The following is a 27,887-nucleotide window of genomic DNA, read 5'->3' as shown; positions in this document are numbered from 1 at the left end:
ATAGAATTGCGTACTATGTGTACTGTACATTTAAATAAATTCTCAACGCTAACACTAGACGCCGCTGACGCTCGTGCCCGTTATTCTCTTTGTTCGTTGTTTATTGGCCGCTGTGTGTTTTGTGGAACGCCTTCTTGACGTTCTTCCCTGGTCCTATTGGTTATTTCAAATGTTGCTCTTACGTTCTCTGAGGACGAAAAAGTAAGATAGGTTTCATAGCAAAGTGTCAAGGCAGGAAACGAGTTTTACATGACGGTCCAACCTCATTGTAAGTTTTTTTTTTTTTCTTTTCATGAGAATATCATGACTGAAATCTTGCTGATGCGTTATAGTTATGAGTAACGCATACAAATACAGTAATGTCTCCTGAAGATACAGACCTAATAGCTTTGTGATGTGTTTACATTGCTGACCCTGTCGAATGTATGCTAACATTAGCAGTGCCCTACAATGTTAATTTTGACTGTGAAAGGATTTGCCTTTTAAAGCAACTGACGAGATTAAAGTTGTCTGCTATAATATGTTGAACATTACCCTTTAAAGTCCAAACGAACTGCTGACATATCTCATACATAGATGAACCTACCTAGCTATATTTGTCCATGAGACGTCACAACGGCTACGTTAGCAGTTGTCATCTTGTCCAATCCATCATGCTGACAGCTATCTTGCGTTATTGTAAAGTACCACTAGATCTGATATTTTGTCGTTTTGATATTATATTGTATGCTGACGCATACATTGCTTAGAAAAACAGTGAATCCAGTGAAAGAGCAACACAGGTAAGTATCTGTTAGAGCAAGCGAGTCGATATTCGCTTACAAAAAACTAATATCATTCCTTCAGAACTGAGAAGACAAAATGATCGTGTCGATGCCTCCTCACCGTTTAAAAGTGTCAATGCGCTGCTTTCCAAGTTCGCCATGTCACATGTGAGTGTGTGTGTGTGTGTGTGTGTGTGTGGGGGGGGGGGGGTTGTTTTTCTTATATGAAGGACTCAAGGCATATTATGCATAGCTAAGGTGGCCACTGCACAGCAACCTTAAAAAGCATGGTCATTTTGTCACTGTTTAAAACTCATCTGAGATATAGTCTGCAAGAAAGTTATGTTGCTGGAGTTGTGCATATAGTTAGTTTTACTGTTCTGATCTGAGGAATGGTCATTGTGGTTTGAGTTAAAGAAATTAGTATTAGATTATTTGAATTTATCACGATGTTGCGGAAATGGCATCCATCCATCCATTTTCTGTACTGCTCACGAGGGTCGCGGGTATGCTGGAGCCTATCCCAGCTATCTTCGGGCGAGGGGCGGGGTACACCCTGAACCGGTTGTCAGGCCATCGTAGGGCACATATAAACAAACAACCATTCGCACTCACATTCACACCTACGGGCAATTTAGTCTTCAATCAACCTACCGCGCATGTTTTGGGGATGTGGGAGGAAACCGGAGTACTCGGAGAAAACCGACGCAGGCACGGGGAGAACATGCAAACTCCACACAGGCGGGCCAGGATTTGAACCCCAGTCCTCAGAACTGTAAACTGTGTTTTGAATGCATGCTAAACAAGTAATGCTTGTGGTAATAAGCCTCTGTGCTTTCACATCTGCTGTAGTCTAGTGGTGCATGGTTGGTCATACTTGTCAACATAAAATATACAATTTAGCTGAAATGTGTTACCCAAACTGTAAAAAGAAAGCTTCTAATAGTGGAGATGATATGTGGATTGTCACAATGACAACCAGCAGCGCTTATGTTTTCCTCCCATTTTGTAGTATACCCAAGTATCACACAAAGCTGAAACCTTTGTTCAAAAGTGGGGTCGGGGTGTTGGGAAAATGTAAAAACCAACAAACAAAATACACATTCTACTTACAGAAGTACACATGTGGATACAATTGTTGGTACCCCCTTGTTAATGAAAGCCAGAAATATGACAGATGTAATAAATAAAAATGTCATGAAACATTGAAAATCAGACATACTTTTGAATTGTGGTTCAACATAATTATTTTAAATAACAGACTAGCCTGGAGAAAAATTATGGTACCCTTAGAAAATATTGAAAATAATCTGACCATAAGGACATATTCAAAGAAGGTGTGTCCTCTGATTAGCATCACAGGTGTCTTCAAACATGTAATCACTCAGTCGGCCTACTGAAAGGGTGAAGAGGAGGGCTGTCAAATGTTACGGAATGCCTATATTTTGCTACGGAAATCACAGAATGCTGACCCTGCCACCGTGATGAAAATTTCATAAATGAATTTGATGAAATAAACACTATATTGTTTTAAAAAAAGAGAGAGTGGAAAAAAAGCTGCTTGTGGGCACGCTATTTTATTTAATTTCATATGCCAATTATGAGTAAAATTGCATTTATGGCTATGAGGTGTCCGCCGAAAAAAAATCATTTTCACAACAATTTGTCTGAATTTCCATATTTTTAAAATTATGTCAAGAACATTACTGTAGGACAGTTATGGCAGTATATTAGCTAATAGGATTTTAAAAAATCTGCATATTCTTCAATTTCAGAACATAATTATTCCTCTATAATTGTAATCGTTAATCAATTATGGCTTCAATATTTGTTATTATAAAGTATTTATTGCATCAACCTTGGAAGGGTTAAGGTTAGGGTCATTTACAGCCAGTCCTCTCTTGCATGCTCATTTTGTATTTTGTATTTTGTATTGCCTGTATCCACAGGCAATAATGCAGCCCATAGGGCATTGCCTGTATCCACTGTTGTTGCTAAAATAGTGCAAATTTCCCCACTGCGGGACCAATAAAGGTTATCTTGTGTTGTAAAGATTTATGATATTAATGTGCTTTTATATTATAGGTTCATCATCATTTCCGGTTTCCCGTCCCTGTGTTTATGTAGCTGTTTAGCGTTATCGTATATTACAGTATTTTCCTCGATAAATACATACTAATTCGCCTGCTATTTTGCTCTTAAAAGTTGGCTAATCTCCGCTATAACGTGGTTCCAGCCAGACTAATGTGTGAAATGTACCACACAATCACTTATTTTGGTATTTTGTGACTTTAGTCTACTTCCCTTTGTTACGATTCGTCCACTTCCCTTTGTTACAACCATAGTTGTCTTTTTTTTTTTTAAATACCTGTCCTTTTGAGCTGCATGGCCTTGCAGAGTGGTAAATCTGTATGCCTTTTGTGCTGGAACAGTTCTGCTGTGCAACAGGGGAGTTTGAAATACTCCCTCTGCTTATTTTTTAATTATTATGATGTTTATTAAAAATGCAGCTGGAGAGAAAAGGGTTTTAGGGGACGGACAGAGTGGACAAGGGGAACAAGCTGCGAACCACAGCAGAACAATAGTTAGTCTAGATACAGGGGCTGAAATAAGTATTTAACACGTCACCACTTTTCTCACTAAATATCCTTTTAAAGGTGCTATTGACCTGAGACACCATACCACCATAAATTTGCCTCGATCAGGTGCTCCTCGCAAGAGTTCTGACAGAGGAGTGCAAAGAATAATCAGAAAAGTGTACCAAGAGCCAAGGACCACCTGTGGAGAACTTCAAAACAGACCTGGAATTTGCAGGTATTTTCGTCACAAGGAAAACAGTGAGTAATGTACTCTACCGCCATGGCCTGTATGAACAGTCATCAAGCAAGACCCCATTGCTGAAAAAAGCATGTCAAAGCTCGATTCAAGTTTGCTGACAAGCCAGTTCCAGTAGGTACAGAAATCATTCAGACCCCTTAAATTTTTCACGCTTTGTTATAGTTCAGCCATTTGCTAAAATCATTAAAGTTATTTCCCCCCCTCATTAATGTATACATAGCACCCCATATTTACAGGAAATATTGAATTGTTGAAATCTTTGCAAATTTATAAAAAAAAAAACAACTGAAATTTCACACAGCCATAAGTATTCAGACCCTTTGCTGAATATATTTAACTCTGGTGCTGTCCATTTCTTCTGATCATTCTTGAGATCGTTCTTCACCTTCTTTGGAGTCCAGCCTTGTTTGATTATGCTGATTGGACCTGTCTATATAAGACCTTACACCTCACAGTGCATGTTAGAGCAAATGAGAATCATGAGGTCAAAGGAACTGCCTGAAGAGCTCAGAGACAGAATTGTGGCAAGGTACAGATCTGGGGAAGGTTACAAAAAATATTCTGCTGCACTTAAGGTTCCTAAGAGCACAGTGGCCTCTGTAATCCTTAAATGGAAGACGTTTGGAACGACCAGAGCCCTTCCGAGAGCTGACTGTCTGGCCAAACTGAGCAATCGGGGGAGAAGAGCCTTGTTGAGAGAGGTAAAGAAGAACCCAAAGATCACTGTGGCTCAAATCCAGAGATGTAGTCGGGAGATGGGAGAAAGTTCTAGAAAGTCAACCATCACTGCAGCCCTCCAGCAGTCGGGCCTTTATGGCAGAGTGGCCCGACGGAAGCCTCTCCTCAGTGAACTGCCCATGCTCATGAACGCCCGCATGAGGTTTGCTAAAAAACACCTGAAGGACTCCAAGATGGTGCAAAATAAGATTCTCTGGTCTGATGAGACCAAGATAGAACATTTTGGCCTTAATTCTAAGCGGTATGTGCGGAGAAAACCAGCCACTGCTCATCACCTGTCCAATACAGTCCCAACAGTGAAGCATGGTGGTGGCAGCATCATGCTGTGGGGGTGTTTTTCAGTTGCAGGGACAGGATGACTGGTTGCAATCGAAGGAATGCAGCCAAGTACAGGGATTTCCTTGATGAAAACTCAGGACCTCAGGCTGGTTTTTCAGTTAATTTTGTCTTTTTTAATAAATCTGCAAAAATTTCAACAATTACATTTTTTTTTACTGTAAATATGGGGTGCTGTGTGTACATTGAGGGAAACAAATGAACTTAATGATTTTAGCAAATGGCTGCATTATAACAAAGAGTGAAAAATGTAAGGGGGTCTGAATATTTTCCATACCCACTGTAAATACTGGGAGAATATAGTCTGGTCTGATGATAGCAAAACTGAACTCTTTGGATGCCATAATGGACACCACGTTTGGAGGAGAAATGGCACTGCACATCACCCGAAAAACAGCATACCAACAGTGAAGTTCGGAGGTGGGAACATGATGGTGTGGGTAAACTTCCCATTATTCTAGGAAGGATAAATGGGCAAATGTACCAAGACATTCTTGACTAAAATCTGTTGCCATCTACGAGGATGATGAAAATGAAATGAGGGTGGACATTTCAGCAGGATAATGATACAAAACATACTGCCAAGGAAACTCTGTTGGTTTCAAAGGAAAAAAAAATAAGTTGCTAGAAGGGCCCAACCAATCACCTTCAAGATTTGAAGACTGCTTGTGTGGAGGAATGGGCCAAAATCACTCAAGAGCAATGTATGCGACTAGTTTCTCCATACAGGAGGCGTCTTGAACCTGTCATTGCAGACGAAGGCTTTTGAGCAAAGTATTAAGTACCAGTTGGCGTGTTTTTCCCTGTGTTATTTCACATTATTACACACAACTTAATTTCTAAACTTATTTGTTCAACTTTATTTGTATGCATGGATAACTGTGGTTGTTCCCAACATCTGGTGAAATTGTCATGTCAATAGCACCTTTGGAAATATATTCAATGAGAAAAATGGTGACGTGTTAAATACGTATTTTAGTCGCTGTATTTGAGCACAAGTAACATTACAACAGTCAAATCGTGTTCTTAGTTGGGCGATGGGGACACACACCGGGTGAGGACATGCAATAACTAACAAAGAGAACAAGATGAGAGAGGACAGAAAAGGGGAGGACAGGATGTGGGAAATGAGCAAGGCAGTGCTGCTGCTTTTTTAGTGTCAACACCTGTGAGAATCTGTGTTGTGTTGATATGTTAGTATTACCTGTGTTGTTATTAGTGATCCCAGCACAAGCAGTTAAAGCCTATAGCGTGTCTATCGAACTTATTAGTGAATGAACACCATATCACATGCATGCTAGTCAACAAGTGTAGGGAGTTGCTGAGCCGACACATTGAGGAAGGGTGGACCCGGCCCTCTCCACCTACAAGGGTGGGCCAAGCCAGCGAGCCCATCCAGCAGGGGATCCAACCAGGGGGACGCTACCCACCCCCTAGGACCCATGGAGGTCCCCAGCCCTACCGAAGAACCCCTACCAGTCCCAAAGGGAGGGGCACAGGCACCGTCTCACCGCCCCCACCACCCTCCGAGAGCATTGGGGCCCCAGCCACGAACAGGGCCCAACGCAGGAGCCAGCCGCCACCGAAAATCGTTCATAGCCTGCCAAAAGCGAGCCCATATTTAGAGCCCGTCGTGAGCAAGGACGGGCGAGGGCACCAAGACAGGGGAGAGAGAGGCAGTGCCCCAGTGGGGGGAGGGGGCAGACCCCCATCTCTCTGCCGCCCTACAACTGAAGTGGAGGGCGCAGGCCCTAGGATAACCCAAGAGAAATGTGAATACCCACCACCCACCCAATTACTATGGTTACCAGGTCCCCGACTGGCAACTATTATCCCTATACCGGGATGTATGTGGTGGGGTGTAGTGCATTAAAGTTGGGGAGACTGGCGGGGGTGAGGCGAGACGATCACAGGTCATGTGATGACCCGTAACTGTCACCCCCACCCAGGCCAACCAGCTCCACAAAGGATGTGCGAACCACAGATGGGTATATGATATAGACTTTACACCAATCTGATTAGCCAGATTGTTATCGGCTGATAGTTATCATTTTATGCTGATCGGCTTTGTCATTCGCTGATCAGATCAATGACGTCATTACTCCGCGTCGCCATCATGTACAGTATATTTGAATCCAAAAGCTATTTTATTTTTAGCCTTGTTGCCTGTCTTTTGACGTAGTACTGTAAATATCTGACGGCCAATAAAGTTATTAAAAAAAAACATGGCGGTGTGGGACAGACAACACGTCTCAGACAGACAACACGTAATGGGCGATCAGACTACAAGACAAATTTGCTCTTTCACGATTGTCAGACTACTGCAATAAAATCTTGTATTCCGATACCACCGATTTTTTTTATGATCAATGGGCTTTATCTTATCAAATCAAATGCGACCGGATACACTCGTTACGACTTTGTTGTAAACTGTATATTTGGCTGGGTGTTTGTTTTGTTTTTACAGTACAGAATCTCATTCCAAAACCTGCATGTGCCCACACTGTTGCATATAATGACGATATAGATTAAGTCATTCCGACACATCAGCTATGGCTATCGGCTTGTGATAATGCTAGCTTAGTATTGTATTTTTAGTGACCAATGCTATTTTGCTGAACTAGTTTGTGCTTAGGGGCGGCATGGCGGTAAACTGGTTAGCACATCTGCTTCACAGTTCTGGGGACCTGGGTTCAAATGCGGCCTCTCCTGTGTGGAGTTTGCATGTTCTCTCTATGCCTGCGTGGCTTTTCTCTGGGTACTCCGATTTCCTCCCATATCTCATAAACATGCATGGTAGGTTAATTGAGGACTATAAATTGCCCGTAGGTGTGAATGTGAGTGCGAATGGTTGTTTGTTTGTATGTGGTGGAAAAACAGTTTACTGCTAACGACTCTGAATCAGTCTGACGTGGATTATAATCGCTAACCAACTACAAGCGACCTTCCCCCAAGCCAAGGACAACAAAAGGACTGGCTGGCGCTTTGAATACCTTCTACTGCAGATTTGAAGACACTTTCACACCCACCCAGCCGCACTGGCAACCACCATCACACCTCTGACTCCCCCTTCTGTGTTGACCATCCATAAACTGGATGTGAGACGTATCTTCAAACAACGAAAGATCAACAAAGCGCAGATGAATATTAGACAAAAGTTCAGAATTCCATCTTATATTTCATGGTATTTACATCTAGATGTAACTCAGGACAGAGCACCTTTTGTTTGAACCCACCCACTTTTCAAGTGAGCAATATTGGAACATGTGACTGATGGGTGTTTCTAGTTGCTCAGGTGTTGCTTTTTAGATTGATTTCTTCAACATTAGATAGTGCTTGTTTTTGGCTTTGGGTTTCACCTGTGAAAACTGCATTTGTGGTTAAGCAAACACGAAGACAAGACGTGCTGTCTATGGGAGTAAAGCAACAAACCATTTTGTAGCCGAGAGAAGAGGGAAGATCGATCAGAGCTATTGCACAAACATTGGACAGAGCCCATACAACAATTTGGAATGTCCTTAAGAAGTAACAGACATCGAACAGGTCGGCCAAGGGTATTAACAGCAGTTGATGACAAAAACATTGTGAGAGCTGTGAAGAAACACCCACAGACAACAGTCAGTTGTCAGTCATCACTGCCAACCTCCACAGGACAGGGGTGAAGGTATCACAATCTACTATTTGAAGAAGACTGCAAGTGAAGTATACAGTATACAGGCCAGACCACAAGATGGAAACCACCCATCAGAAAAATAATTGGAAGGCCAGATTGGATTTTGCAAAGAAGTACAGAGATGAGCCACAGAAGTTTTGGAACAAAGTTTTATGGACTGATGAGACGAAGATTAACCTCTACCACAGTGATAAAAAGTGGAAGGTCTTACACTGGCCAAGTCAATCGCTGGACCTTAACTCAATAATGCATGCATTTTACCTCCTGAAGAGGAGACTGAAGGGAGAAACCCCCAGAAACAAGCAAGAACTGAAAGAGGCTCCCGTAAAGCCCTGGAAAAGCAAAGCTAATTTATTTATATAGCGCATTTCATACTCAAGGTAACTCAATGTGCTTTACATGATTAAAAGCATTTAAAAACAAAGAAAAAAATAAAGCTTATAAACATTTAAAACAAAGAGAAAAAAAATAAAAGTACAGTTAAAACAACGTACAGTACAAGAAATTTCATTTAAAAGTGGAAATGCTCTAAAAAGCATGGGAAAAAAGAGTTTTTAACCTGGACCTAAAAACATGCACACTTGGGGCTGACGTCTTCTGTTGTGCAGCATCATAGCTAAATGCTTCTTCTCCATGTTTGCTTTGGACTCTGTGCTCCACTATTTGACCTGAGTCTTTCGATCTCAGGGCCCTACTGGTTTTATATCCCATTAGCATTTCTTTCATGTATTCAGGACCTAAACCGTTTAGTGGTTTATAAACCAGTAGCAGAGCTTTAAAATCTATTCTGAAGCTGACTGGAAGTAATTGGAGTGATATGGGTGGGTTTTCTCCGGGCACTGTGTTTTACTCCCACATCCCAAAAATATGCATGGTAGGTTGATTGAGGACTCTACATTGCCCTTAGGTGTGTATGTGAGTCAGAGTGGTTGTTTGTTTCTATGTGCACTGCGATTGGCTGGCGACCGGTTCAGGGTGTACCCCGGCTCCCGCCCGAAGATAGCTGGGATAGGCTCCAGCAGCCCACGACCCTAGTGAGGATAAGCGGAAAGGAAAATGGCTGGATGGATGGATGCTCTGACCTCTTTGTTCTGGTCAGAACCCGAGTTGCAGCATTCTGAATGAGCTGCAGCTGTTTAATGTTCTTTTTGGGGAGTCCAGTCAGAAGACCATTACAATAGTCAAGTCTACTTGAGATAAAAGCATGGATGAGGTTCTCCTGGTCTGCTTGACACATGCAAGCCTTCACTTTGTATATGTTCTTCAGATGGTAGAAGGCAGTTTTAGTAATTGATATGATATGGCTGTTGAAAGTCGGGTCGGAATCTATCAGAACACCAAAGTTTCAGACTTGGTCTTTGTTTTTTTAAAGAGAGTGACTTCATGTATCTACTAAGAGCAACCCTCTTTTCTTTATTACCCAAACAAAACTTTGGCTCAGCCAGTTCTTTCTGTTTTAAACACCACCTCAATTGAACTGTAGTCATCTGGAGACACTGCTAGATATAACTGTGTGTCATCTGCATTGCTATGATAGTCAAAAGTTCTGAAGAATTTGACCCAAGGGTAGCATATACAGGCTGAACAGGAGGTGTCCAAGAACTGACCCTTGAGGGACCTCATAGGTCATTGCCATTCGATGAGACTGACAAAATAACTCCTTTCTGTACTCCTGGTAGGACCTGAACCATTTAAGGACTTTTCCATTTAGTCCTACCCACGTTTCCAACCTGTTCAGCAGTTTATTATAATCTACCGTATCAAAAGCCGCACTGAGGTCCAACAAGACCAGAATTGACACCTTTCCCGAGTCAGTATTCAACCTTATATCAATTTAGCACTTTTGATACGAGCAATTCTGGATTGTGATGAGTTCGGAAACCTGATTTGAAATTTGTCAAAAAGTCCATTCAAGTTGAAGAAATTGCTGAGTTGATGAAAAATAACTTTCTCAACAATCTTGGCTATGAAAGGGAGATTTGAGATGGGTCTATAGCTTACTAACATGGAAGCGTCCAGCCTTCTATTTTTTAGCAGAGGCTTAATGGCAGCTACTTTAAGAGCTTTAGGAAACTCGCCTGACTGAAGTGAGCAATTAATTATTTGCTGCAAATCAGCTAGCACAGACTTCACAATAGCTTTGAAAAAGTCAGATGGTATTGAGTCAAGTCAGCTCGTTGATGCTTTCAGCTGCTGAACCGTTTTCTCTCCAGTTTTTTTGGTCAACTGTATCAAATTCTGACGAGGATTCTTTACTGGGTGGCTTCAGATGTAGTATCATTTTATCATTTTGCTGATTTGTGCTAATATTTAACCTGATGGATTGTATTTTCTTCACTAAAATAAATTCTAATTCATTACATTTATCTATCTATTTAGCTATCTGATTTGAAAAGCATTTCAAATGAAGAATACAACAGTCTGAAGTCAATTGGTCGAAGGCTTGATGCAGTGTTATGACACCAAATATTAAATGTCATTCACTTTAAGTTAATTTAATAATGTCTGTTGCAATACTTTTGCTCTCTTGAAAAGTGGGTGGCTTCAAACAAAAGGTGCTCTGTCCTGAGTTAACACATCTAGATCTAAATACAATGAAATAAAAGCTGCAATTATGAATTTTTGTCTCATATTCGACTTTTGTTCTGAAACCCAAATATCTTCAGCATACAACAAAAACAAAGTAACTGACCTTGCTGTTCTAATACTTTTAGAGGGGACTGTCAGCATTCAATTATCAAAGAGATACACTTATTTACAAAACATACAGCCATTGACATTTGGGAACATTTCCATATTGTGATCTGGTATTTGTGTAATTATTTACATTTAGGTATTGCAGCTTTCTAATTTGAAAAATTGTAAATATGTATATAAATGCATCGAACATTCATCCATCCATTTTCAGAACTGCTTATCCTCATGCGGGTCGCGGGCGTGCTGGCGCCTATCCCAGCTATCTTTGGGCGAGAGGCGCGGTAAACCCTGAACTGGTCGCCAGCCAATCGCAGGGCACATATAAACAAACAACCATTCTGACTCACATTCATACCTATGGGTAATTTAGAGTCTTCAATTCACCTACCGGCATTTTTTTGGGATGTGGGAGGAAACCGGAGTACCCGGAGAAAACCCACGCAGGCACGGGGAGAACATGCAAACTCCACACAGGTGTGGCCGGATTTGAACCCTGGTCCTCAGAACTGTGCCGCCATGCCGCCTGTATTGAACATATGATCATAAATACTTATGAAATAGAAATAATATTTTAAGAATATAAACAGAACATTTAAATAGAGTATAGCTGAAAAGCTGTAAAAACTATATTTTATATTCTATTCTATTATTTTCTATTATATTCTATATTTTTGCATTAATCTCGTAATTTTTTTTTCATATTCCTGTAAAAGGAACTTCAGAGTTGCATTGTCGTTTTGGCACTCTGCTTGTTGTTCTGTAATATTGTGTGCTGTTGTAGAAGACGCCTGCCTTGTCGCGTTCCTGTGGAGGAAAAGGCATCCGGTTATTTATTACGTTGACCTTGTGTGTTTAGCAAACCTGATGTCAGACGAGGATATTCATGGGGAATCACTGCTAACCTCATCACGCCGAAGAAATACTCCATTACATGAGTGATGCAGCTTAGCAGCAAACAACAATGGCGACCAAGGTTAAAAGAACGTTTTGTAAAAATTTATGAAGTGTGAAAGATTTTCGAAAGTTTTATCTTATTATGTTACTTACATCGAAAGATCATCTAAACCAAACGCATTACAATCAGATTTCTTTTAACAATGCCCAGCCCTAATGTAGATTCTCAATCATCCAGGTCATAGAATTATGCAAAGATTTAGTCAAAGCAAATCGACTCTTCTTGTTTGTTGAATTTATTTATTTATTTTTTCTTGTTGTATGAAAATGTTCAAAAATGATTTAAGGAGTTCTGCTATTAGGGTACCGATATATATCATCATATATTTACTAAAACGTCACAAATCATTTGAATCTTTTTCCCCTGAGAGGTCCTGGACATTAGGGTATGGAAAAAGTATGGAATTTTTGAACCCTGTTACAACCACATATTGTGTGCCAACCGTTCGATTACACCATTGTATTTCAGTTTGCAGTAAAACTACTTTCACATTCTCAATCATTCACAACGTCACATCTGATAAAAATTGCCAGTGGCCCACCATCTGAAGTTAATTTAGGCAAGTTTTTCCAATTCCAGACCCCTCAAGTGACGGAAGAATGCATAGATCTGCGATAGTTTCAGTGGTGAATATATTATTCCAATTAATATAATGCATGCATGTGAAGCCCAAATGAATGTTTCACCTCAGTGCCTGAACGTTTAACTTTCTGTATAGCTGTCATTCCAATTGTAAACCTAAGGGCTACATATATCAGATTCCGAGTAGTCAGTCTACCCTTTCCGCTGTTTTCAACCTGTCTGCTGTATCCACTGCAGATATTTTTTGCTGGGATTTTTGCATTTAGAACACAAGCCACAGTTTTATTTGGATCATGTTCTAATTGTGTGTAGTTGGTAACACTAGATGAGATTCGAGTTCTGAGCAAGTTAACGCTTCAATTGTTTCTAAAATGTTAGACTGCCTGTTTTACACAAAGGTCCTGCAAAACAGGTTCATCAGAGTACATCAGAAGACATGTTTATCTAGCTCTGCCTTGTGCACAGAATTGGGTGTAGTATAGAATACTTGTCGGATAGTGACAATTCCTTTTAGCAGAACACAGCGTGAGTAATGAGTCTTCAGGGCTCAGTCACCCTGTCCGGCTTAGTGGAATTTCTGCCTCTGTTAGAGCTCACATACTAACTCCAGGTAGAAAATTGACTGGTTGACATCACAAAAATTAACACGTATTGGTCTGTTTTCCTTATAGAATTGTCAGCCTTTCATCATCATGGAAGAAATGGAAATCAGGAGATAACTGGGCCTGCAGCTTCCAAGTCCCAAGCAAGTCAATTACAATCTCAGTCAACTGAATAAAGAATGACATCTTCGAGGGACAGTGTTGTTGCAGAGGACTCTTCAGAATTATTGTTCCCCTTCTCATATTTCCACGGCAATCTTTGAGGCCCATTTTTCTCCTTTACATCCCTCCTCACCAATCCTGTTTTCCAACTTCGGCAGCGTGGAACCATTTGTGTCCTCTGACCTCGTGCCCTTCCATCGGTGGCCCGCTCCGGTGGTGTGTTGGTGTACAATGGCGCGGTGGGACGCTGAGGGCTGCTGCGGGAGACTGTGATGTCAGAGCCCAACAGCCCGGGCGAGAGCCGGCGTGGCGCTCCCAGATTTTTCGTGGGCTGCGAAGACGATGAGAGCGAGGTCTTGGAGGATAGCATAAGAACAGACATGGAACTGTATGAGGACGATGAAGACACAGACTCTGTAAGGAGCTTCACACAAACACCTAAATGTAGGAATGTTGATATGCTTGAAAAAAAATTACAATTACAGTCCTGCTCACCATTATTGGCACCCTTGAAGTTTTAGTGCTTCCGTTTGAGTTACAAAAAGTGTTCATCCCCTTCCTGATTTATTTTTATGCGTGTTTGTCATCAAACACATTTAAATATTAGTCACAGACAACACAAGTAAACACAAAATTCAGTTTTTATTTTATTCTTTTTATTTTAATTAAAGGAGACAAAAATCCAAACCTACATGGCCCTGTGTTGGAAAAGTCATTGACCACAACCCCCGTTAAAACATAACTCTGGTTTATCATACCAGAGTTCAATTTCTCTAGCCACACCCAGGCCTGATAGTGCCACACCTGTGTTCAATCAAGAAATCACTTAAATACGACCTGCCTGACAAAGTGAAGTAGACCAAAGGACCCTCAAAAGCTTGATATGCCGAGATCTAAAGAAATTCAGAAGCAAATAAGAAAGTAATTGAGATCTATCAGTGTGGAAAAGGTTATAAAGCTATTTCTAAAGGTTTGGGACTCCAGCGAACCACAAATGGCAAAAACAGAACAGTGGTGAACCTTCCCAGGAGTGGCTGACTGAGTGTTCATGACTCCACCATAAGAAAGAGACTGGGCAACAATGGTAGCGTTCCAAGACAAAAACCACTGCTGAGCAAAAAGAACATTAAGGCTCTTCTCAATTTGCCAGAAGACATCTTGATGAACCCTAAGACCTGTGGGAAAATACAGTGTCTGGTTTGGTTGAAGTTTTGGGAAGGTGTGTGTCCCATTACATCTGGTGTAAAAGTAACACCGCATTTTAGAAAAAGAACATACCAGCAGTAAAATATGGTGCTGGTACTGTGATGGTCTGGGGCTGTTATATGGTCTGGGGCTGTTATGCTACTTCAGGACTTGGAAGACTTGCTGTGATAAACGGAACCATGAATTCTGCTGTCTACCAAAAAAATCCTGAAGGAGAATGTCTGTTCATGTCCTCAAGCTGAAATGAACTTTGGTTCTGCAGCAGGACAATGATCCAAAACACACCAGCATGAATGGTTGAAGAAAAACAAAATGAAGACTTTCAAGTGGGCTAGTAAAAGTCCTAACTTGCATCCTATTGAGATGCTCTGACATGACCTTAAAAAGGTGGTGCATGCTCAAAAACCCTCCAATTTGGCTGAATTACAACAATTCAGCAAAGATGAGTGGGCCAAAATTTCTCCACAGCGCTGTAAGTTGCAAGTTATCGTAAACGCTTGATTGCAGTTGATGCTGCTAAGGGTGGCCCAACCAGTTATTTTAGGGGGCAATCACTTTTTCACAAAGGGCCATTTAGGTTTAAAAACTGCATTTTGTGTTTACTTGTGTTGTCTTTGACTAATATTTAAATTTGTTTCATGATGGGAAAAATTTAAGTGTAACAAACATGCAAAAATTATTAAATCAGGAAGGGGGCAAAAACTTTTTCACACAACTGTAAATGTGGAATCTCTCCTGAAGAAAATGAATCAAGTGCAACAACAGTTTTCTACAGAGAAATTGTTTGATAAAAGAGCAAATGATCAATGGCATTTTATGGTCAGATGAAACAAAAAAAGAGCTTTTTGGCAATGCACAACAAACAGTATTTTTACAGACGCCGCAATGAACCCTTTAAAGAAGAGAACACCCTGCCAACAGTCAAGCGTGTTGGAGGATCCATAATGCGTTGGGGCTGCACTGCTACATCTGGTACTGGCGGCCTTGACTGTATCACAGGTATCATGAAATCAAAAAATTATCAAGCGATTTTAGAGCGAAATGTCTTACCCAGTGTAAGAAAACCTGGTTTGAGGCGAAGAACATGGATCCTCCAGCAAAATAAAGACCCAAAGCACATGCATCCAAAAGCACATAGGAATGGTTGAAAAGGATAATATGGACTGTTTTAAAATGGCCAGCAATCAGTCCTGATCATAATCCAGTTGAAAATCTTTGGGGGGAGCTGAAATCTGCCATTGGGAAAAGAACCCTGCAAGATCTTAAACAAATTGCAAAGGCAAAGAGGGCAAAAATACCACTGAGAAGTGCAATAAGCTTTTAGATCGATCCAAGAAACGTTTAGACGCTGTCATCGCTGCCAAAGGGTGTGCAACCAAATATTAAGGAGGGGGGGCCAATATTTGCTGCACATGCTGTTTTCTGTTTTTTTTTCTCCTTTGAAATGACAATATCTAAGTTGGAAAAACAGAACAATTTTCTTTGTTAAATTACTTTGGACCTCCAATTATAGATCCTGATTATATAAGTTTGGTTATTTCTAAAGATATTATACAGGTAATGCAAAAAATTTAGGGGTGCCAATAATGGTGAGCAGGACTGTACAAATTAATCAGAAGCAAGCCTTGGCAAGCCATAAAGTGAAAGCAAATCATTTTATACTCAATCCACTGACGAGGATTGAGTCTCTTGTTTAGATGACGAGCCATCATAATTTTAATAGTATGAATGGAGTTTTCCCACATTTGAAACAATATACAAGAACCTATAGTGTATACACTGTGGAGTACTACAGGGGTATCATAAATAGTAATGCACCAGAACCAAAAAGAATGTTTTTGGAATGCCTCTTTCTCACTCTACTTTTTCACATTCTTGTTCAGCCCCCTGAGCAACAGATTGTTGTGGGGATATGCTGCATGATGAAGAAGTCAAAGTCCAAGCCAATGACCCAGATCCTGGAGAGGCTTTGCAGGTTTGAGTACATCACCGTGGTCATCTTTCCAGAGGACGTCATCCTCAATGAGTCAGTGGAAAACTGGCCACTGTGTGACTGCCTTATCTCCTTCCACTCCAAAGGTACCTCTTTAACAGATACAAGAGCATAAAGGCACTTAGGGGGGGAAAAGACCTGCCGTATGATCAGACTTATTTGCACGTGTGTCTTGAACACAAACAGTTTCAAGGTTAAAACCAGGAGTAGCCAACATGGTCACGCGCAGGGCTCCAAAGAGTCACCCAAAAATGATTTTCTTTTTTTTCTTTTTCCTGTGGAAGCTCCCAACGTATATGTTAATTAATTAATTATTTAAGGGGATCACTCTTTCTTACAATTTATAATTGCCATCTTGCATAGTAGAAATAAACAGCATGAATAGAAAAAGGACACACAACACATGTAGCATATTGGTGTTTTACCTAGATCATTTAACATGTGAAACTATGAGAGTCTCAGGATGCACATGTCTGTAAACAATGAGTCCCAGCCCTGGAACAATGAGTCCCTGGAACTTCACGGACTACAGATACAGTAATCTTCTGCTATATCGCACTTCTTGCTTCGCTGTCCCCCGACATTGCAGATTTACAATATATTACAGTTGTTACTCTATATTTTACACTGCACAATATGTTTGTGTTATCCATTGCTCACTCTCTCTCAATATATATGTTCAGTTTTTTATTAGTTTTTTTTTGGGGGGGGGGGGGGTCGTCCTAAAAAACCCTCATCACATCAAACGATTCTATTGTTGATGTTTTTTATTCCACTAGTGTTATCAGAGAGTGATAATTTACAGTGGGTATGGAAAGTATTCAGACCCCCTTAATTTTTTCACTCTTTTTTTCATATTGCAGCCATTTGCTAAAATTATTTAAATTCATTTTTTTCCCTCAATGTACACATAACACCCCACATTGACAGAAAAAAACTGAATTGTTGACATTTTTGCAGATTTATTAAAAAAGAAAAACTGAAATATAACACAGCCATAAGTATTCAGACCTTTTGCTCAGTATTTGGTAGGAGGACCCTTTTGAGCGAATACAGCCATAAGTCTTTTGGGAATGATGGAACAAGTTTTTCCACACCTGGATTTGGGGATCCTCTGCCATTCCTCCTTGCAGATCCTCTCCAGTTCTGTCAGGTTGGATGGTGAATGTTGATGGACAGCCATTTTCAGGGCTCTCCAGAGATGCTCAATTGGGTTTAAGTCAGGGCTCTGGCTGGGATATTCAATAACAGTCACGGAGTTGTTCTGAAGCCACTCCTTCGTTATTTTAGCTGTGTGCTTAGGGTCATTGTCTTGTTGGAAAGTGAACCTTTGGCCCAGTCTGAGGCCCTGAGCATTCTGGAGAAAGTTTTCGTCCAGGATATCCCTGTACTTGGCCGCATTCATCTTTTCTTCGATTGCAACCAGTCTCCATGTCCCTGCAGCTGAAAAACACCCCCACAGCATGATGCTCCCACCACCATGCTTCACTGTTGGGACTGCATTGGACAGGTGATGAGCAGTGCCTGTTTTTCTCCACACATACCGCTTATAATTAAGGCCAAAATGTTCTATCTTCTATCATCAGACCAGAGAATCTTATTTCTCACCATCTTGGAGTCCTTCAGGTGTTTATTAGCAAACTCAATGCGGACTTTCATGCGTCTTGCACTGAAGAGAGGCTTCCGTCGGGCCACTCTGTCATAAAGCCCCGACTGATAGAGGCCTGCAGTGTTGGTTGACTTTCTAGAACTTTCTTCCATCTCCCGATTGCATCTCTGGAGCTCAGCCACAGTGATCTTTGGCTTCTTTTTCATCTCTCACCAAGGCTCTTTTCCCCCCGATTGCTCAGTTTGGCCAGCTCGAGGAAGGGTTCTGGTCGTCCCAAACGTCTTCCATTTAAGGATTATGGAGACCACTGTGCTCTTAGGAACTTTAAGTGCAGCAGCAACTTTTTTGTAACCTTGGCCAGATGTGGGCCTTGCCACAATTCTGTCTCTGAGCTCTTCAGGCAGTTTATTTGACCTCATAATTCTCATTTGCTCTGAAATGCGCTGTGAGCTGTAAGGTCTTATGTACTCAGGTGTGGCTTTCCTAATCATGTCCAATCAGTATAATCAAGCACAGCTGGACTCCAATGAAAGTGTAGAACCATCTCAAGGATGAGCAGAAGAAATGGACAGCACCCGAGTTAAATATGAGTGTCACAGTAAAGGGTCTGAATACTCATGGCTGTATGAGATTTCAGTTTATTATTTATTTCAGTATTTCTTTTTTAATAAATATGTAAAAATGTCAGCAATTCCCTTTTTTATGTCAAAATGGGGTGCTGTGTGTACATTGAGTAAAATAAATGAACTTAATTGATTTTAGCAAATGGCTGCAATATAACAAAGAGTGAAAAAATTAAGGTGGTCTGAATACTTTCCGTACCTACTGTAAATAAGTAAATACTTTTTCAGAACAATTAACGCAACGAATATATTGAACTTTTGCATTGTAATGTAGTACAATAAATAAAAAAAAAATATAAGTCCCATCCCACCCTTCAGTATCTCTGATTGGTTTAGAGACCAGTTTGGTTTTCCTGTATGTGTGTGCTTTCATATTGCATTTCTTCCTCAAATGGCTGGGCTTACAAGTGAACCTGCTATTTTTTTATTTTTAAATTTATTATTTTTTATTTTTTTTAGCAGCACCATTCAGAGGTTAGGGCGCATATACGACCAAATTGGTTGCACTTTTAGAGCCCTGTCATGTCAAAAAAATAAAAAATAAATCATACGCAGGATTTCCAGCACCACGGTGGAATATTTTAATCCATAGCATTGCGTGCTCGGATGCAGATTCATTTTAGTTTATGCGTCCCTGTTCATGTTTGTGCGTCTCAGACACGGGACACACACCAAACAAGATCCCTGGTTTTATGTAATGAAGGTGATGATGCACGCTAAAGCAAGAACAAGTTCAGAGCAAAGGGGACAAAGTGATCAGATGGATTAAAAAATGTAGTGTGTAATAGCTTATGAAAAACAAAAGGTAACTGGAATGCACTTATATAGCGCTATATCTACACCATCACAGTGCCCAAAGCGCTTTACAAAGCCTCACATTCACACACACATTCATAAACCAATGGGTGACTGCTGCCATGCAAGGCACTGCCAGGCCCACTGGGAGCAAATAAGTGCAGTCCATTTACCATTTATTTTTCCTAAGATATCAAATAAACACAATTTTTTAATGTATCTCAAGATTCAAATTAAGTTTGCTGGTTGCATTCCTTAACCTAAGAGCACTGACGTCAGTATTATTGGGAAGCTTTTATTTTGAAGCTGGCTTTCGCCGCGAGTTGGCGACCTATTACCGTAATGCCTAGTATGAAGGCATTGGAGTGGAGGTTGGCTTGACCGCAGTGGAAAACAAGGCGAGGTGGCCTGAGTTGGAAGACCAATTCGAGCAATGGATTAATGAGCAAAGAACAGCCGGGAGAAGCGTCTCTACAGTCACCATTCGACTGAGGGCAATAACTCTGAGCTTGCCATCATTCCGGGAGGCTTGACGAACCGCTGGACATCCGTTTAAACAGGGCGTTCAAAGTGAAGTGAGCGGCATGGGAGCCATGGATGACATGGCGAACACAGCTTTACTAAGACTAGGAGGCAGCGCCGGGCAAGTTACGCCACAATTTGTCAATGGATTATGGATGCTTGGGCTAACGTGTCTGCTTGCACTGTTGTTCGAGCTTTTGTAAAAGCCGGCATCATTTCTGAGGAGCTGCACGGCAACGAGACTGACTCAGACAATGACGAGAGGAAACCTGGCATGTTTGATTGAGAACTTGCCCAGCTATTCATTTTTGATACAGAAGATGAGGACTTTGATGGATTTGTGGATGAGGATTGATCAAAAATAACGTGAGCACATTGTTAAATACTTCAATAAAGTACAAGCAAACTCACTTTTGCTCCTGCTGCCTTTTTAAAAACATTGTTTTTGCGTGCATGCATGCTACTGTATGTTTTAAGCTAGCGTATGTTTTACCATGCCTGCGCCTTTTAATACGGTGTGCCTTATGGTCGTGAAAATATGGTAGTTTTCCAAAATTAAAGTGAATATGAATCTGAAAAGTGTGGCGTGGGTTTCTCCTCAGCCCACTCTCCTCTAATACCCCTAAATACAATTCAGTGCAGTCAATTGCCTTAGTAAAACAGCTGACTGTCGTAATTATGAGATTATCTGAATGTTTTTAGCTTGTACTGTCAAACCAGTTTGTGTTTGTTGTAGGGCTGTTAGATCTGGCAAAAGAAAAAAGAAAAAAAAACCAGAAACGATCACAAATAATTTTTTCATATTGTCCAATCTCGGGGGCGGCACGGTGGGCGACTGGTTAGAGCATCAGCCTCACAGTTCTGAGGACCGGGATTCAATCAGAGAGATAGGCAGGAGAGTACTTGGTGTATCTTCTGGTAGGAAAGGGGAGAAGGAGATTTGTTGACTGAACCTTAAAGTGCAGGAAAGCATACATGGAAAGAGGTTAGCTAAGAAGTGGGATACTGAGGAGAGGAGACAAGAATACACGAAGATGCGACATAGGGCCAAGGTAGAGGTGGCAAGGGCCAAACACGAGGCATATGATGACATGTATGCCAAGTTGGACACTAAAGAACGAGAGAGAGAGCTGTCCAGGTTGGCCAGACAGACTGCGTGAGATAGAAAGAAAGGATGTGCAGCATGTGAGCGTGATTAAGGATAGAGCTGGAAATGTGTAGACTGGTGCCAGTAATGTGATGGATAGATGGAAAGAATGCTTTTAGGATCTGATGAATGAGTAAAATGAGAGAGAAGGAAGACTATAAGAGGGAAGTGTGATGAACCAGGAAGTAGCAGTGATTCGTAAGGGGCAAGTTAGAAAGGCACTAAAGAGAATGAAAAATGGAAAGGCAGTTTTTGAACAGGTTGTTCAACAGAATTCTAGATGGTGAGAAGATACTGCAGGAATGGAGGAAAAGTGTGCTGGTGTCAATTTTTAAGAATAAGGGTGATGTGCTGAATTGTGGGAACTATAGAGGAATACAGTTGATGAGCCACACAATGAAGTTAAGGGAAATGAGTATTTGTGAGTACCAGTATGGTTTCATGCCTCAGAAAAATACCAGAGATGTATTATTTACCTTGATGGTGGTGTTGATGTAAAGAATTCTGAGCGAGGCCCAAGCGTTACTCAGCCGGCCTTGCAAGGAAAAAGTCCTTGATGGAGTTCCTTTTTCGCGGTTCCTTTGGTGGTGATCTTGTTTCCGAATAAGAATCCTGATACATGAAACTTGTCTTTTGAGTATTTTTTACAACGAAATCAAGAAGACAAATTTAAAAGACTATGGTTTACAAGACTATGGGCAGGTGGACTGTCTTCCTTCTCTCGTGGGATCCGGAAGCCAAATGGCTCCCTTTTTCAGATAACAGTCCGTTTCCTCACCAGCTTCTTATCAAACCGGTTCCCGCCTGTTCTCAGCCTGAATGTGTGTGTGTGTGAGTGTGCACGCGCATTCATAACATAGTGTGGTCGTTTTTAACTGCAAAAGCTAGTGTGTGTATGTCATTGTGTCCTGTAATCAGGATGATTAGAAATATATCTTATTATGGAGAAATTCAGAGAAGGTAAGAAGGAGCTACATTTTCTTTGGAGCGCTCGAGAAAGTCTATGACAGAGTACCCAGAAAGGGTGCGACTGCATGAGAAACTCTGGAGTGGCAAAGAAGTATGTTAAAATTGTACAGGACATGTAAGAGGAATGAAGATTAGCTGAAGTAAGACGAAGTAATTTTTTTGTCAGCGCTTCCAGGGGGCCACATAGGACTGCGCACTTCCTTACCAGATGTATGACAAAATTGCCATTTTAAATATAGATCAAATACAGACTCTTTCCAAAAAAATTAGAATATCATGGAAAAGTTTGTTTCCATAATTCCATTCAAAAAGTTAAACTTTCATAGATTATAGATTCAAGGCCCACAATTTAAACAATTTTAAGTATTTCTTTGTTCATTTTTACATAATTTGGGCTTCCAGCTCATAAAACCCACAAAATCAGGAATAAAAAAAAGGTGGGCGGTGGGCTACAACTGTCGGGTTCCTCCGGCCAAGCCACTTCTGAGCTTGAGCCAATGTAGGAAGCGTCTCAACTGGGCCAAGGAGAAGAAGGACTGGACTGTTGGCCAGTGGTCCAAGGTCCTCTTTTCCGATGAAAGTAAAATGTGGCTTTAATTCGTGAATCAACGTCCAAGGGTTTGGAGGAAGACTGGTGAAGAACAGAACCCAAGCTGCTTGAGCTCCAGTGTGAAATATCCACAGTCATGATTTGGGGTGCAATGTCCAGTGCAGGTGTCGGTAAACGCTGCTTTCTGAAATCCAAGGACACCGCAATAGTCTATCAGAATGTTTTAGAGGACTTCATGATTCCTTCTGCTGAAGATCTGAATGGAGATCCAGATTTCATCTTTCAGCGGGACCTGGCCCCCCCTGCCCATACCGCCAGAAGCACCAAAAGCTGGTTTGCTGCCCATGCCATCACAGTGCTTGACTGGCCAGCCAACTTGCCGGATCTAAACCCCACTGAGAATCTATGGGGTATTATCAAGAGGAAAATGAGGGTCACCAGACCTCAAAACAAAGAAGAACTGACAGCAATCATCAAGGAAATCTGGGTGTCCATAACTCGAAGGCAATGCTACAGGCTGATTGTCTCAATGCCACGCCGCATCGAGGCAGTGATTAAAGCAAAGGGATTCCCAACCAAGTACTGAGGATTAACATATCGTTTTGAAAGTACCATATTTTGATAGATTTTAATGTGACCCTAATTTCTTTCTCTCTTTTTTTTCTCCTGCCAAAACTGAGAATGGTGATTCCTTCACAGTATTCTAATTTTTCAAATTCCTGATTTTGTGGGTTTTATGAGCTGGAAGCACAAATTATGTAAAAATAAAAAAATACTTGAAATTGTTTAAATTGTGGGCCCTGAATCTATAATAACTTTATGAATGGAATTATGGAAATCAACATAAATGGGACAATATCACTATATGAATTGTCTTCTTCTTCATCAGAATCAGCCATCATAAAATGCAGCGGAATAATGAAACACAGAGGTCTTATTACCAGTAAAATAAGTCTCTTAAAATGTTTTTGGTGGCTGTGAGACTGGGGATGCAACTAATGATTATTTTAATAATCTGATTAAGCCGTCAATTATTTTTTTCAATGAATCGGATGACAAAAACATTTTTTTCAATATCCATCCCTTTATTAAAAAAAAGGACATTATTTCAAATTGACCGTGCAGAAAATGCACTAGCAAACTCAAAGTTAGATGTTTTCTAATGTCTTATTTTAATTAAACACAAATATAAGCAGTGTGCTTTCATTGAGGGCGACAGAAATCTCAGAATATTTACTGTTGAAAGGCTGAAATTCCAAGTATTTGAACTATTTTGAGTATAATGTCTCTAAACAGTTCATCCATTATCAAAATAGTTGTTAATTGATTAATTGTTGAACTTCTAAATGAGACTAAACCAAACATTTTATAACATGGTTTATTGCCCGTTTTTTTTTTTTTTTTTAAATATATAAAATGGGTCTATTTGCTCATGTATATTCTATTTTCAATTATATTTAACATTTTACATCTCTCCCTGAAATTGCTGTCCACCCTGCCACTATGGGGTAACCGCCCCTTTAAGGTAGTGACATTACAATGAACATTTGCAGAGTAAGTTATTTGAAGACTCTAAATTCCCCGTCAGTGTGAATGTGAGTGTGAATTGTTGTTTGTTTCTATGTGCCCTGCGATTGGCTGGAAACCAGTTCAGGGTGTACCCCGCCTCCTGCCCGATGATAGCTGGGCTCCAGCACGCCCGCGACCCTAGTGAGGAGAAGCGGCTCAGAAAATGGATGGATGGAACTTTTTCATATATATTCTAATTTTCTTGAAAGGGTCTGTATGTGGGCGGCACGGTGACCGACTGGTTAGAGCGTCTGCCTCACAGTTCTGAGGACCGGGGTTCAAAACCCGGCGCCGCCTGTGTGGAGTTTGCATGTTCTCCCCGTGCCTCCGTGGGTTTTCTCCGGGCACTCCGGTTTCCTCCCACATTCCAAAAACATGCATTAATTGGAGACTCTAAATTGCCCGTAGGTGTGACTGTGAGTCCGAATGGTTGTTTGTTTATATGTGCCCTGCGATTGGCTGGCAGCCAGTTCAGGGTGGACCCCGCCTCCTGCCCGATGATAGCTGGGATAGGCTCCAGCACGCCTGCAAACCCTAGTGAGGAGAAGCGGCTCAGAAAATGGATGGATGGATGGATGGATCTGTATGTGCATATATCTGTTTTTATTGAACCAATGTTCATCACAGTTAATATATTTCATGCTCAGATACATGTATAAAAGATCCACTCTTCAAAAACAAAGGGTTTGAAGCAAACAACTAAAAACTACAGACAGAATGACCCTAAACATAAAGCCAGAGTTACGATGGAAAGCTTTAGATCAAAGAATCTTCGTGTTTGAATGGGTCAGTCAAAGTCTAGACCTAAATCCCATTGAGGATCAGTGGTATGATTTAAAAATTGCAGAACATAGACCCTCTCCATCCAATCTGCCCGAGCTTGCGCTATTTTGCAAAGAAAGCAAACAATTCACTGTCAAGATGTATAAAGGTAGCGGAGACACACCCCAAACGTTTTGCAGCCGTAATTGCAGCGAAAGGTGGCTCTGCAATGTATTGACGCAGGGGGGCTAAATACAAATGCACACCACATTTTTGGGATTTTTATTTGCTTAAAATTTTAAAACTCATTTATGTTCCACTTTACCTTAATGTGCTACTTTGTGTGATTTTGTGTCGATCACATAAAATCTCAATTACAAAACATTTGGTTGTCGTTGTAAGGTGGCAAAATGTGAAAAAGTTCAAGGGCTATGAAAACTTTTTCAAGACACTGTCCTGCATTCGAGAAAAGATGTGCGTATCTGTGTTTGGACTGAAACTGACAAGTGTAAATCGTTCCTCGTCCATCAGTGTCAAGTGATACCAGATAACTGTGCAGTGGGGAGCAACGTGCATTGCCATGCACCCAAAAATAAATGACCATTGATCACCTTATAATGTTCAATCTGCTTTTGAAGTGTTTGTGAAGATTAACATTTACGGCAAATGTAAAAAGAGTAGTGCATGTAAAACTGATGGATGTGATCATTTGTACAAAAATAAGCCACATTTTGTCCTACAAATGACACAAGATTCAACACAAGCTGTGTTTACGAACCAAAATCAAGAACTCAGACTACATATCGTATACGTTTTCAAGTAAGTTTAAAGGCATGACTACTTTACATGAATATGCAGTTATTATATTGTGTCAGTCATGATACAGTACATATATTGCTATTAAATATATATTATTATGGTTAAATTATTAGGTTGTTTTTTTTTTCAATTACAAATGTACATTATACAAAATGTAATTATTTAGAAAGGTTATGTCAAACAGACCGACCGACACTGACTCCGGAAGCCCTGCATGTCACAATGGTGGTGACCCCTGGCTTAAACATATCTGTAGTTATGCCCTCCTTGATCTGAAAAGTCCTGCCTTAAGGTGTCATTTTAAATCTTGGAATATGTACTGTAGGACTTTTGTCAAACCAGCTATCATTATCTTAATTATTCTAAATATTTCTGCTTGCCAACCAGGATTTCCACTAGATAAAGCAGTGAGCTATGCCAAACTAAGAAACCCTCTGCTCATCAATGACCTGAACATGCAGTACTACATACAGGACAGGTACATCTTTTGTGTTCATTTACAGTGTTAAGGTTTGAATCATGCTTTGCAAAAAGTGAGCATTCACTTGCTTTATGGAATTTTTTTATGACCTGTTTCCATCAAATTTCTGGCAGGAGAGAAGTATATCGCATCCTGCAAGAAGAAGGGATAGATCTGCCACGCTATGCTGTGCTGAATCGTGATCCAGATAAACCGGATGGTCAGTATTGATCTCACATTGGCACAAACTTTAATTGTTGGGTAGTGGTAGCATTTGTAATCTCGATCTACTTGCTTTTTCCTGTTTTAGGGAGTCCTTTGAGAAAATGTGGTTTTGGCTTGACTTTTTCTTTCCCCATATTGACACTACCCAATGATGTGGAGGGCGCTGAGCTTAACTTTATACATTCTTGCTAGTCTAAGATATGCTTGCAGCTAAGGTGGTGGTGCTTCTGTGTTAGGATAATATGATTGTGGTTTTATCTTGAGGATACATTTTGTATCAAATATGTAGACGTTGCAAAACTGAACATTGTTACAGTTCAGAACACTGTTATAGAAAGTGGCTCAGACCACATTTTCCCAAGAGGGGCTCAAGATCATTATCAAAAATTAATAAAATGTATGCTTGCAAACAGAAACATTTGCTATGATATTTCTTAGAGTGTAATCTGGTGGAAGGAGAAGACCATGTGGAAGTTAATGGAGAAATATTCCAGAAGCCTTTCGTTGAGAAGCCTGTCTGTGCTGAGGACCACAATGTCTATATCTACTACCCCACTTCTGCTGGTGGTGGCAGCCAACGTCTCTTCAGAAAGGTCTGGTCTTAGCCTCTTTTAAATGAAATTCCTTTTATCATCCTATTTGTATGGTTAGGGTGTCCCGATCCAATCTTTGAAATCGGTCTAATGTCAGCAGAAAAATTATTATCGGATCTTTTACACAGGTACAAGCAGTCCATTCCATGTGCCGCTCCAGCACTTTTATTCAGCAGCGCCCGAACGGCATGCAGATTGCACGTGATCACAACAGCAGGTTGCTAACATAGTAGCAAGGAATAAGAGTGAATATCGTCGTCGTTATTAAGTCGTTCGTTGGCACTCCAGTTTAAGCTCACTGTAACAGTAAACTCAAATAACAAAAGAATTACATCTACTGAATGTTCAAATACATCACAGCCTTCATTTCTTTCTTTGTTTTTGTTCACAAACATAGCTAGCTCTCAGCTAAAACACAATGAATGAAAAACCATTGACGAGCGAACGAAAATTAGCATTGAACTTGCGGCACTTCTCTCTCAAAATAATGAATATTGGTACACAAACGCTGTATAACCAAATACAAACAGCCAATATAACAATACACTCTGGCATATATTCTTCCAACTCTGTGAAAACCGAGTTATAATAACAATATTCGATCGTGACTTGTTCTACTTTTTGTTACTGCAAGTGTGCATCTCATTGCATGTATCACGCTGCCCCTCAGAGGCCAAGACATGCACAGCAGGGACAGC

The 27,887-nt window shown here is 40.7% G+C and overlaps 2 protein-coding genes across 6 annotated transcripts in view; one reads left to right on the top strand and one right to left on the bottom strand.

The window, feature by feature from the left end:
* Positions 1-21,978, bottom strand: part of LOC133395517 (aggrecan core protein-like) — a 50,658-nt gene extending 28,680 nt beyond the window's left edge. For both annotated transcript variants that reach the window (XM_061664508.1, XM_061664534.1), the window contains exon 1: positions 21,719-21,978. The gene's annotated coding sequence lies outside the window, so the exon portion shown is untranslated. The remainder of the gene's footprint in view (positions 1-21,718) is intronic.
* The window catches only part of ppip5k1a (diphosphoinositol pentakisphosphate kinase 1a), a 150,246-nt gene continuing 122,554 nt past the window's right edge, over positions 196-27,887 (top strand). For all 4 annotated transcript variants that reach the window (XM_061664607.1, XM_061664597.1, XM_061664589.1 and 1 more), the window contains exons 1-6: positions 196-268; positions 13,255-13,763; positions 16,437-16,632; positions 26,299-26,389; positions 26,506-26,591; positions 27,035-27,189. In XM_061664607.1, coding sequence (XP_061520591.1) covers positions 13,620-13,763; positions 16,437-16,632; positions 26,299-26,389; positions 26,506-26,591; positions 27,035-27,189 — 672 coding nt within the window. In that variant the 5' untranslated portion in view covers positions 196-268; positions 13,255-13,619. The remainder of the gene's footprint in view (positions 269-13,254; positions 13,764-16,436; positions 16,633-26,298; positions 26,390-26,505; positions 26,592-27,034; positions 27,190-27,887) is intronic.

This window comes from Phycodurus eques, chromosome 2 (genome assembly GCF_024500275.1).
Source record: "Phycodurus eques isolate BA_2022a chromosome 2, UOR_Pequ_1.1, whole genome shotgun sequence".
NCBI lineage: Eukaryota > Metazoa > Chordata > Actinopteri > Syngnathiformes > Syngnathidae > Phycodurus > Phycodurus eques.
Note: the sequence above shows the minus strand (reverse complement) of the source record. Positions and strands in the feature narration are given on the sequence as shown.